This window comes from Hypanus sabinus, chromosome 11 (assembly GCF_030144855.1).
Source record: "Hypanus sabinus isolate sHypSab1 chromosome 11, sHypSab1.hap1, whole genome shotgun sequence".
Taxonomy (NCBI): domain Eukaryota; kingdom Metazoa; phylum Chordata; class Chondrichthyes; order Myliobatiformes; family Dasyatidae; genus Hypanus; species Hypanus sabinus.
In genome coordinates this window covers 22199407-22211998 of record NC_082716.1, presented here as the reverse complement: position 1 = coordinate 22211998, position 12592 = coordinate 22199407, and the positions used below count along the sequence as shown (strand labels likewise).

At 37.1% G+C, this 12592-nt stretch overlaps 1 protein-coding gene across 3 annotated transcripts in view; it reads left to right on the top strand.

Annotated features, from left to right (window-relative positions):
- LOC132401762 (rho GTPase-activating protein 29-like) overlaps window positions 1–12592 on the top strand; it is a 67370-nt gene extending 54778 nt beyond the window's left edge. For all 3 annotated transcript variants that reach the window (XM_059983937.1, XM_059983936.1, XM_059983938.1), the window contains 8 exons: window positions 1800–1898; window positions 2607–2770; window positions 4963–5151; window positions 5807–5944; window positions 6042–6271; window positions 8289–8595; window positions 10061–10169; window positions 10400–12592. In XM_059983937.1, coding sequence (XP_059839920.1) covers window positions 1800–1898; window positions 2607–2770; window positions 4963–5151; window positions 5807–5944; window positions 6042–6271; window positions 8289–8595; window positions 10061–10169; window positions 10400–11277 — 2114 coding nt within the window. In that variant the 3' untranslated portion in view covers window positions 11278–12592. The remainder of the gene's footprint in view (window positions 1–1799; window positions 1899–2606; window positions 2771–4962; window positions 5152–5806; window positions 5945–6041; window positions 6272–8288; window positions 8596–10060; window positions 10170–10399) is intronic.

Genomic DNA, 12592 nt, shown 5'->3' with positions numbered 1-12592 from the left:
CAGGTTGGGATGATGCAATCTCTCTCTCAACCAGCCCACCTTGCCCGAGGGCTTTTCACGTGGTCTCCATGAGACAATAGTCGCTGGCATCTTGTCCTGTATCCCGGGTGGGACCTGCAATTTGGCACGTTTCTCTCTCTCTCTCACTTCCTGGGTCTACTGACCCCCCCCCCCCCCCCCCCCCCAACGGGTGCTCTTGCATTTCTCACAAAGGAGGGGGCTGAGATCATAACAATATAAATAAAATTAAGTAAGTAATACAAAAAGAGAGGGGAAAATATTAAGCAAGTTGTTCACGGGTTCATTGTCCATTCAGAAATCTGATGGTGGAGGGAAATGAGCTGTTCCTGAAACATTGTGTCTCTTCAGGTTTCTGTTCCTCCTTGATGGTGTCGATGAGAAGGGTGCATATCCAAGGGGATGGGGGTCCTTAATGGATGCTACATTTTTCAGGCATTGCCTTTTGAAGGTGTTCAGAATGCTGGGAGTCTAGTGCCCATGAGCAAGCTGGCAGAGTTTACAACTTGCTGCAGCTTTTTCCAATCCATGCAGTGGCCCCATAAACAGTGATGCAGCCAGTTAGAATGCTCTCTGCAGTACAATTGTAGAAATTTGCAAATGTGTTTGGTGAAGTACCAATTCTCCCCAAACTCATGAAATATTGCTGCAGTCATACTTTCTTTGTAATTGCATCAATATTTTGAGCCCAGGGTAGACCTTAGAGGTGTTAACATCCAGGAACTTGAAACTGCTCACCCCTTCCACTTCTGATCCCTCAATGAGGACTGATGTGTGTTCCCTTGACTTGCCCTTTGGTGGTTTTATGTCAGTAGTTATTGGTAGAAAAGGTGAAACACTATTAATATTGTAACTGCAAACATGGATCATTTTTGTGCATATTGGTCTCTAAGGAATTTGAAGGAATGATTCCTCAATATTCAGTTACTGTGCATTGTGTAAATGAGGCTGAGTAAAAAGTAGAAGAAACATGGATTTAAGCCCCATTTATGCATGATTATTTGACCCATCCTGGGCAAAAGGGATACTGGCCTTGGTACCAGTGTCTTTTAGGTTGAGGAGATTTATGAAACTGACTTTGTCTTTGTATTAAGCCCATGATTACTGTCCTGGAGTTTTGTGAGAATGAGTAGTATGTATTGGAGCTTAGAATATAAGGTGTTCTTATTGAAAGAAGATACTGCGATAAATTTTGGGAGATCAAATGCAATTAGTGAAATCAAATCACAAACGAGAAAATCTGCAGATGGTAAAAATCCAAGCAACATACACAAAATGCTGAAGGATCTCGGGCCAAGCGGCATCTATGAGAAAGAATAAAGTTGATGTTTCGTGCCAAGTCCCTTCATTTTGTATGTGTGTGTTGCTCAGATTTTCAGCAGATTTGCTCCAGTTCACAGTTGTTGCTTTAATCAATTACATTCTTATTATCTTTCCATTTGTCCCTTACAAGATCATTAAAATTCACAAGCCTCTTTCTCTTCGCTTGTTATTTAACTAATTTAAGGGAAAGATTCCTGATCCCTTTTTTTAACCTATCTTTAAATATTTTGGCTGCATGATCTAAAATGAAATTATCTAAGGTGTGGCAGGAAGAGTTTAGAATTTCTGTGATACTGTGGTATGGAAGTCAACATTCTCTAAGTGAGGAGATGAAAGTGAGTGGAACCTAAATTTATATTCAGTTAGCAATCTTGAAATCCAATCATAAGTCATTGTGTTAACATAAGTAGGTTTTGTTGCCATAATTGATGTTATGCATGTTACTTTGTTTGATGCAGGTGATTTTAAAAGAAGGCTGCCCCGAACACCTTCAACAGGCACCATGTCTTCGGCAGATGACTTGGATGAAAGAGAGCCACCATCTTTATCAGACAATGGTGTGTATTTAGTTCCCCTGTGCATTTTATTCGGGTGTGATTGAGGTTATCATTGCAAGTGATATTGTCTAGTTTACTATTACAAATCATATCACTGCAAAGTAAATTAATTTACTTTTAGTTATCTTGTTTCCAGTAGGCACCAGAGGAGATTGTGTGATAAGAATGTGCTCTCAACATATAATTTGTTTTAAAGAAGCCACTCTAGAAGTTTTCTATTGTGCGTTTTCCATTTTTCATAATTGGGCAGCTTCCAAGTACGGTAGCCAGGAAACGCAAAAAGAAGATTCTGGGAACTTGTATGAGATGAGGCTCTTGAACTTGATGTAGGAAAGTTAATTTAGGATGCAAAGCATTGTGTAAATTGTAGATTCCATGCAAGTACTGACATATTACTCACTGACACCTTCCCTCACTGCTGCTAAAACATTCCATACAACTATCTTTAATTTTCTTTTGAGGAGCTGCAATGTAAGCTGCCACCTGATCGATTCATTCTGTCCATGTGGCTCTTGTCAAATCATCTTTCATGAAATTTGAGATCCAATTTTTCCAGATTCATTGGTCAGGAGCATGCAGAGCAAGCATTATCTAAAAATAGATGTGCACAATTTTTTGAGTTTGATATTTGCTAGATGTGTGGCAGAAATCTGAGACTGATCTTTCAGAATAAGCTTAATTGTGCTGTACAACTTTCTTATAATGTAGGCCTAAGTGAGATTGTAGTGGAGATGGCAAGTTCTCCAGGGCCCTTCCGCAATACCGTAATGTCAAAGGCATCGCTAACACATAAACTGCGAAAACTGCGAGCTCCATCAAAGTGCAGAGAATGTGACAGCCTTGTGGTGTTTCATGGTGCTGAATGTGAGGAGGTAAAGTATCTAACTGGGTAGTTACTTGCCATATTAAATCTTATGTGCACAAAGTTCTATTTCTCATGAATTAATGAAAATTAACCAAGTTTTTGGGCATTACCTTTAATTCAGTTTACCTTTTAACGTAATTGTATCGGGAAAACATGCCGAATTACTGATTCCCAGTTGATCAGTCAATCAGATTTAAATATTTTTTAACAAAATGTGGAAAGCTACTTTTTTTTAACGCTCTCAGTGATAATAGTTTATAAAAAGTGGTTTGTCTCAGTGAGCGCTGCAGAGTGGAAATACAGTAATCTCTAGATGTCTGTATCTATTTGTGAATGTGAGCATTCCAGTTATTGTTGAATACTGAAATTTCATCACCAAATATAAAGGTATAATTGTACATAAATGTGAATTAAAATAGAAACAGACACTTACTGCAAAATGGGTAATTCCATTGGCTGCTTCTTGATTGAGAACATCTGATGTTAAATGTTTGCTGGTATTTGTCATTGCTAACAAGAAATGCAAGGAAGGAAACAGCTGATATAGGTCATTCAAGATTCTATGTAATTGGAAAAAATGTGGAGGACCTAGCCAACTGGACCTATTTGTTACTGATTGAATGTAGCTACAATAGAAATCCTGCTCAGTCTGAGAAGAGCCACAAGTTCAAACATTGATGCATGTGCTTGGCTGTGGAGCCAGTGGTATAAAGCTACCATCCACAGGATGAGAACTAAATACGACTTGTCAAAATTCCACCCAATTTCTTCATTGCCTGTACAGGCTAATGACGTGTAGGCCAATCTAGCTGACTGTCCTGTTCCAGAGAGGTGCTGTGAAGTTTTAGCAATGCATTGACTTGTTACTGGAAAATCCCTACTTCTGGATTGCTCTGAGCCTTCAGTGGGCTTGAGGTTTGTCACCTGTGAAAACACTGGTTATTTTTTTCGCCATTGTGTCAGCGAGGTAGTCTTAATGGTAGGAATCTCAGCAAGATTTGGCTCTACTACTAGGCAAAATGTGGAGTCCTACAATCAAGCTGAAAGACAGTTGTGAGCACTTTCGCTGCTCCATATTACACAGATGACATGTAGGCACAAGAACACCCAGGTTCAACCAGTGTAATTTAACACAAGCATAAGCAATTTTGAAGCATAATGTAAATCTTATAAACACAAGATTTTGCAGATGCGGGAAATCCAGAATAATACACACAAAATGCTGGAGGAACTCTGCAGGTCAAGCAGCATTTATGAAAATGAATAAATAGTCGATGTTTTGGGCCAAGACCCTTCACTGGGACTGGAAGGGAAGGGGGAAGGTGAGTGGAGGGGAAGGAGAACGAGTTAGAAGTTGATAGGTGAAGCAAGGGAGGAAGTAAGAAGCAGGAGATGATGGGTGGAAAAGGTAAAGGGCTGGAGAAGGAGGATTATGATAGAAGAAGGTGATTGGGCTATGGGAGAAAAGAAAGGAGGAGGGGAACCAGGAGGAGATGATAAATAGCTGAAGAGAAGTGAGAGGGGACCCAGAGTGGGGAATGGAGAAGAGGGAAGGAGAAATATTACTAGAAGTTAGCAAAATCAATGTTCATATAATCATGTTGGAGGCTACCCAGGCAGAATATGATGTGTTGCTTCTTCAACACGAGAGTGACCACATTGTGGAAGTAGAGGAGGTTATGGGCCAACATGTCAGAATGGGAATGAGAATTAGAATTAAAATGGTTGGCCACCTGCTTTTTGTGGGTGGAATGAAGGCACCTGACAAAGCAGTCCCCCAATCTACAACAGGTGCCAAAAGCAGTCCCCAAATCTGTGTTAGGTTAACAGTGGTTGACATAGATTGGGGGACTTCTTTGCTGAGCACCTTTGGATGGAACTTCTATCACTTACTAACTTGTATTCCTTCCCCTCCCTCCATCTTATTCTGGGTTCTTCCCCTTTTCCAGTTCTGGCGAAAAGTCTCGACCCAAAATGTTAATTGTTTATTCATTTCCATAGATGCTACCTGATCTGCCGAGTTCATGCAGTATTTTGTATATCTTTTATAGCTCCCTAATCATTTATACTACTTTAGCTGATTCTGCTGTTATCAGAATAAAGGAATAGAAATATGTTCTTTGTGTTTTAGTCCTATGATTTGTATTGAACTGAAATTAACATTGTGAGTTAATACTTGTACTTAATTTCACTTGGCAGTGTGGTTTGGCATGCCATAAAAAGTGTCTCGAGACTCTAGCTATACAATGTGGCCATAAGAAACTTCAGGGTCGATTGCATCTGTTTGGAGTGGATTTTATTCAAACTGCAAAAGATTGTTCTGATGGAATCCCTTTCATTATTAAAAAATGCACTTCAGAGATTGAAAACCGGGCTTTAAGCATAAAGGTAAGATTTGTCATGTGTTCTACAATGACAAACTTTTTCACTGATAATGATAGTATTATTGTATGTGGAAGTAATTCTGCAATAATTGATGTGCCACCAGGTTTAGCTCAGTATTACATTATGAAGAATGTGTCTTATTTAGAACAAGCTCATGATAGCAATAATCATTCAATCACACGTCTTTAAAATAATTTGTAGCACTTTAAGAATACCAATTACCTACATAAGTAAAACCAGAATTCCAGTTAAAATAATTTTTAAAAAGCATTCTTTTTGGTTTTTTGGGATATTGCTAACACTGGTAGTAAGGACATGTTTATTGCTTTGTCCTGTTAAAAGTGGTGAATCATCACACAATGAAGTATTATGTTACAAACACTTAACTATGTAATCTAGGTTTAGAGCTCTGTGATGTTCAATTCAAGTGGTTCTGCTAGTTAATGTACAAGTATTCAGCACACATTAAATCAGAAAAATTAAATTATCCACCTTAAAATTTAATTAAAACCTTAAAACTGCCTGAAGCTTTGGCCTCTAAATCTGCTCTGACAATTTTCGAGTAATGCATTGTCGTCTTTATCAATGTCCATATTCTATTTGCATAGTGTAAATTAGTTGTGAATGCTTATTTACTTAGTTTATTCTTTGTTCAAAGGGTATTTATCGAATAAATGGAGCCAAATCTAGAGTTGAAAAGTTGTGCCAAGCTTTTGAAAATGGAAAGGATTTAGTGGAACTCTCAGATTTGTATCCCCATGATATTAGTAATGTGTTAAAACTGTTTCTTCGTCAGGTAAGTCATATCTGTTATATGACTCTATATGTCAGTCATTTTTTTAAAAAATCAAGTTCTTATTGAAGTGACATCATTATTTTCTTTTGAACCATAGCTTCCAGAGCCGCTGATGTTGTTTCGCCTTTATAATGAATTTATTGGCTTGGCCAAGGAATGCCATAATGTGAGCACTGAAGATGACGAAAAACGAAAGGGTCTGCCAACACGCAAGTGGTCAGCAAGTGTAGGAAGAAAACAAATTCTTTCTAAAGTCAGAGATTTACTCGGGCAGTTGCCACAACCAAATTATAACACTGTGCGGTATCTCATAAACCACCTTCGCAGGTGTGTAAAAGTAAACTTATGGTCACTTCACATTTGAATATATCAAGATTTTTGAGCATTGCTGTTTATCCAAACCTCCATGTGTCACTTTTCCCCAACCAGCCAAAAGATGTTCGTTTTTGCCTCTGATTGAAAGAGTGCATCAACATACAGGTTTAATGGCTTGCTTCCACAGTCCTATGCTGCAAAGAGCTTTGTCATCAACAGCAAGAAGCTTTGTACAAGTGAACTGCACCTCTTGCTGAGAGAAACTAAGCATTTAGATACCGAACAGCTTGAGATCCAGAATGGTATTTGTCCTTCAGTACAAGTAAAAGTCCATGTTTGAATTAACTTTTGTCAGTTGTCTTCCTATTCACTCAACATTAATGCCTCAGTACTCTGCACAAAGGTAACTTAAACAGTGATATTGTTTATGACTGCAGAATGCCTTGATTTTTATGTGCACCCCTTTAGTTTTATGATGCATTTTACAGGTATCAGTAATATTTGAAAGTCCATGCAGAGAAAAAAAATTACAGTATCCCAGCTTCAAAAGTTGACATGGGTTTTTAATTTTATTATGTCTCTTAAAAGGAAATTTCATCCAACTGGTGGTTTTCTGAGCACTTTGAAGCATTCTCCTTCAAAAAGATGCTTTACAGAATAAAATCTGAAGAGCATTTGCCTTCTGCCATCGTAAATCTGAATCAGATTTTACGTCTTGACTGCATTGTATTCAGTGGCATTAATTTCATGCTTAAATTGCTCTGGTAACTTGACAATGTGGCATTGACGCTGTGTAACTATAAACAGCTTCAAGTTCCTCAGCATCCACATCACCAAGGACATCACGTGGTCTGTACACACCAGCTGTGTAGTGAAAAAGGCACAACGCCTCTTTTACCTCAGACGGTTGAGAAAGTTTGGGATGGGCCCCCAAATCTTGAGAACTTTCTACAAGGGCACAATTGAGAGCATCCTGACGGGCATCACTGCTTGGTATAGGAACTGTACTTCCCTCAATCACAGGACTCTGCAGAGAGTGGTGTGGACAGCCCAGCACATCTGTAGTTGTGAACTTCCCATGATTCAGGATGTTTACAAGGACAGGTGTGTAAAAAGGGCCTGTAGGATCATTGAGGACCCAAGTCACAATCTATTCCTGCTGCTACCATCCGGGAAGCAGTACCGCAGCATAAAAGCCAGGATCAACAGGCTCCGGTACAGCTTCTTCCACCAGGCCATCAGACTGATGAACTCCTGCTGATTTGAGTGTACTCTATATTACATTGACTGTTCTATTTATTATAAATTACTATGATTGCACATTTAGATGGAGACGTTGTTAAAGATTTTTACTCATGTATGTGAAGGATGTAAGGAGTAAAGTTAGTTCAATTCAATTTACCTTTTTTTTTTAAAGCTTTGTTTCCATTTATGTTTTGTGCATCATTTGTTGAACACAAGAAAATAGGACTAAGAGTAGGCCAACTAGCCCTCATACATGCCCCATCTATAAATATCATAGCTAATCTGCTTCAGGCCCCAACTCTTATGCCTGTTCCCCGTAGTCCTCAATGTCATGATCTTTAAAAACAAAATTATCTACCTGCTCTTTAAACACCTGCTGAGGTAGAGAATTCCAGAAATTCACTGCCTAAGACCTGTCATTTCCATTCTTTCAGTATAAGTTGAACTGTATCTTGCATTGTGATGTACTTTACAGTACCTTTATAGTAATTACAACCAATTTTCATAAAGCCAGTTCCCACTCATTTATGATGTTTAACCAGGGGATAAATATTAGCTTGTATACCAGGATAACAGACGTGTTTCTCCACTTTAGTGTGGTACCTTTGGCTGCCTAATAGTACAAACAAGCTGAATATTTCCGTTCTCTTGATAGAGTAACATTTTCGCAGTTCTTCATTATGATGCCACTTGTTACTTGAATGAACAACTTTCACAATTAGAAGCCAAAAGTGTTACTGACTAAAAACATTAACAGATTCACACATTTGCGTTTCCTCAACAGGGTAGCAGAAAAAGAAGAAGAAAATAAGATGTCACCTAGCAACCTTGGGATAATATTTGGACCTACTCTCATTCGACCAAAACAAACTGATGCTACTGCTTCATTATCTTCTCTCGTTGACTATCCGTATCAGGCTCAAATGGTGGAACTACTCATTAATTACTATGAAAAGATATTTGTTTTTCCACTGTCTCCATCATATTCACAAACTGGAAAGATCTTATTTGATGAGAAAGATAAGGTTATTCCTTTGTCACCTGAGGAGGGTATCACAAAAAACAAGGGTCATGCAAAAAATAACAAAGAGGTAAGTGTTGGCTTGACCGTTCTATAGAGTTTCTAGGAATTTAGATTTTTTTCCCCTCATTGGAATACTCCAGAAATGCATTTCCAACAAAAATCAAGACAAAATATCTCTTGCATTAGGATCAACAAAGATCCCAATTTAAAAATCAAAAAATTAATTTGTGGTAATACTCAGCAAGCCAAATGTATTTCTGAAAAGAGAAATAGGGTTAATATTTCCTTTTGAAGATTTTTTTTAAATACTGCTTTCAATCATTTGCAATTGTTTTTGGTTCTCAGTTTGGCTATTTTGGCACTCTTACATTTTTATATTTCTTATCCATAAAGTTCATGATTATTAGTCCTATAATAAAAATAATATATTCCAAGACTCTGTTTCTGAAGTGTATTCACAAACTTTAATCTTAGTTTAATTTATATAAAATCCATATATGGTATCAGGTGAGAAAATGAAATAGATTTCAGTTTGAATTGCTGAAAAAGAGAAAGGAAAAAGAAATGGAAAGAAAGCTTATGAAAACTTTAGGATTTTGAAAATTGAGAGGTTTTTTTTGCCGGTGGTGTATTGCTTTAATGTTATTTACTTAGGTAGCAAAAATGCTGGCTGTGTATGATGAATACATGTTGGGGGGAGAGGTGGATTAAATAGCATGAAACGTGACCATGGTGTGAAGTGGGTTCATTCTTAATTACATAAGACTTAGCTTGTAATCAAGTCACAAAACTTGATTCTCTTTGTTAGGTGTGAAGGAAATAGGAGCTCTTTTTTTCATTTACTTAAGACTTTTAACAAATATGGAAATAAAGTTCTGTAGCTTGTTGGGAATACTCCAGGCAATGATGATGATGCAGTGATTGAATTATTATGCTAGTAACTAATAGTCTAGAGATGTTAGTTCAAGTCCAGCTAACTAAGGAATTGTCGTTCAATTCATTGTCTGAAATTAGTTTCAGTAAAGATCACTAAACCACCAGAATTTTATTGGGTGGATGGGAAATAGCTATCTGATTTACTTAAATCATTCAGCTGGAATTTTTTGCTATACTTAACCAATCTTGCCTGTTTCAAAATGCTCCATTTAGTCACAACTCAGACATCTATACCTGCATGTGACAAGATTTCAATAATACAACTGTGATAATGTATCACAAATAGCATTCATAGTCTGTTAGTGACTCTTTCCAATTAAGAGATTGTCGCCTATCCTTGACATTCTGTGTAATAACATGGGGATTGCCAATGAGCAGAATCTCAATTAAACCAGCCAGCTCTTAGGACAGGTAGGGCTAGGAAGTGAATGATGGCCTTGCCATTGATGCTTACTTCTCAAAATGTAACTAAAAAGATATGCAGTTAAATGAAGTAAATATATTTCTGCCTTTTAATGCTAGCATAAGATTAATAAAATGTGTTCTTAATGTATGCCTACACATAAATATAACGGGGACATTTTTGATATTGGCAGGGCTTTGCATTTTCTGGACATGAAAAGGAATCATCACAAAAGGTATCTTCCAGTAAGACCATAAGCGAAGGAAAGGATCTAAAATGGAGCAGAAAGGTCAATGAATTAGGTTTGTATCTTGATGTGTATTTATAAAAGAAATCATGTTTTGGGAATATCAGGACTGAATGAAAGCATACGTTGTACAGGGGACCCAGTGTAGAGTAACAAGGAATAGTGCTTTGTTTCCGAATGAATGGATCATTAATAATCCATCTTTGAGAAATTGAAATTTTTCTTGGGATTAACAGTTTAAAACCAGTTGACAATACTAATGTATGAATTATACAATATTTTCAGGGCCAGATATCTCTATCAACCTGGAAAAATGTGAGACATTGAAACAATTACCAACTACACAAACTTCTGAAGAACACAAATCCAACAAGTCAGCAACTGAAAAGGCCAGTCAACAGCTTGTTAAAGTTAATATGCGGCCTCCTAGGCCAAAGCCAATTATTCCAAGACCTGCTAGCCTTCCTGTTCCTGAATTGCTTTCTTTGAATGACAGAAGTGTGAAAGGGTATAGCAAAACAAACAATGAAAGGAATACTATTATTGAAGAAGTTCCAGAGATGCAAACTCCATCTCGTTCACCTACATGTTGCAGACATTCATATTATGACACCCAGTCTCTGCATCGGACTTGGGACAAGCAGTATAAGTGTTACGGGATAACTCAAAAGACAGCCATGATTGTGGCAAATGTTGCTCCAGAAAACAAAACTGTTGACAATTCTCTCTCTCCACACTTTGCTCAAGGTTCTGGCAATAGCTTTACAAGTAGCTTGCTGCCCAATAAACCAAACACAGTGACTGTTAGACAGGTAAAGACCACAAAGATTGATGGAAACTCATTAGATCCTGCACCACCTTATGCATTTCGATCTCCACGAACCTTACAGCCTCCACCTGGCACTTTTTACAAACCACCCTCTAATGCACTCAAACATGCAGAAGGTTCTACGCTCAAACCTATTGTAGCATTAACTAATAACTCGGATTCTGTACAAGACAGCAATGGAACAATTAATCCTGAAGATAATGGATCTAAGGAATTGGAAAGTTCAGCAAGTGCAGCCAAAGAAACCCAAGCAGAACGCAAACTGGCATTTCAAAAACTGCGATCGAAACGACTTCCACCGGACTATGAATACAGAGAAGCCCATTTTGTTTAAATGACAATTAAATTAATTCTTAGTGTTATTCAGCCAAGTTACTTCATTAATTTTATTTTTCCATGTGAAAAGCCATAACATAATCTAAATGTAAAACTTTCAACAGTGGTGCATCCTTGAAGTGATCTTCAATTTTCCACATTGCTGTGTCATTGTCGAGTGTTGCTATGTTCATATTTCCAAAACTTCTCAAGCTTCCTAACAAAAGCTGTAGTTACTATTGATCTTTAAATGAGTTTTAAAATTGTATGGTAGCATACAATTTAACTGTATCTTTTCCCAGAAAAAGATGAGGTAGTTGCTAAGTGAGCAGCACGGCATAAATTTATTTTGTGGCAGTAGTGTTATGTTTATATTCAGTCAGGTTTCCAAAGTTTTGCAACATTTATATTCTCAACTGCCATTCTTAATTGTGCAATGAAAGTTTACTATGAGTCTTAAAAACTGCACAGGTGTGCCAGACCCCATGTTCTTTAATGTGCAAAACCTTCAAATATATTCCTATTAATTGTTAGCATTTGTAAGCCAAGTGATTTTCAAAATGCTTAAATTGTCATTTTATTTTATTGGTGTATGTAGTGTGGTTCATGACCAGGTCGTGTGCTCATTAGGGGTTCTGTCTTAAAATGTGAATTACTTTTGTAAATTGTGCATATGTTTATTTATATTATGTTCATCTTGTTGCATGTATGCTTTGTTTACATTACTTTGTACACAAGACACTAAGCTATGTTTCTTAAAGCAAATATATTAATACCTATATATAATGTAATGAATTACAAGAAATGCCTTAACCTTTGGGAAATTGCCTTATGTAATTTATTAAAATTTAGGTTTATGTGTATTTTATAAATTGAATTTATGTAAACTAATCAGACATCCATCTGCATAAGACCAATTATGATATATTTGTAATGCTTTTAGGTGGATTACATAAGCCTTAGGAAATTTGACTGAGGTATAAATGAGCAATATTTTTCATCACTGTTTTAAATGTTACTTCAAGAATGCCAGAGTTCTCTGTATTTACAACATTTTAATAAGAACTTTTACCAGTGATGCATTGGTCTTGGGTCTTCAGGTGGGAGACCTCCAATGAAAGGATGGGACATAATTGCTGGAATTTGAGATGATGTTAAATGTGCCTTGAGTTTACAGTTAAGATATTTTCTTTGAATAATGCTGGTAATGTTGCAGAAACAAGTTGTTATTGCATCCCTTCGTTCTGCTATGTTGCTTTATTGGAATTTCTGAACCATTATCTCATTGTATAGCATTCAATTGTAATAAATGTTCCTCTGTTTTTCTAAATTGA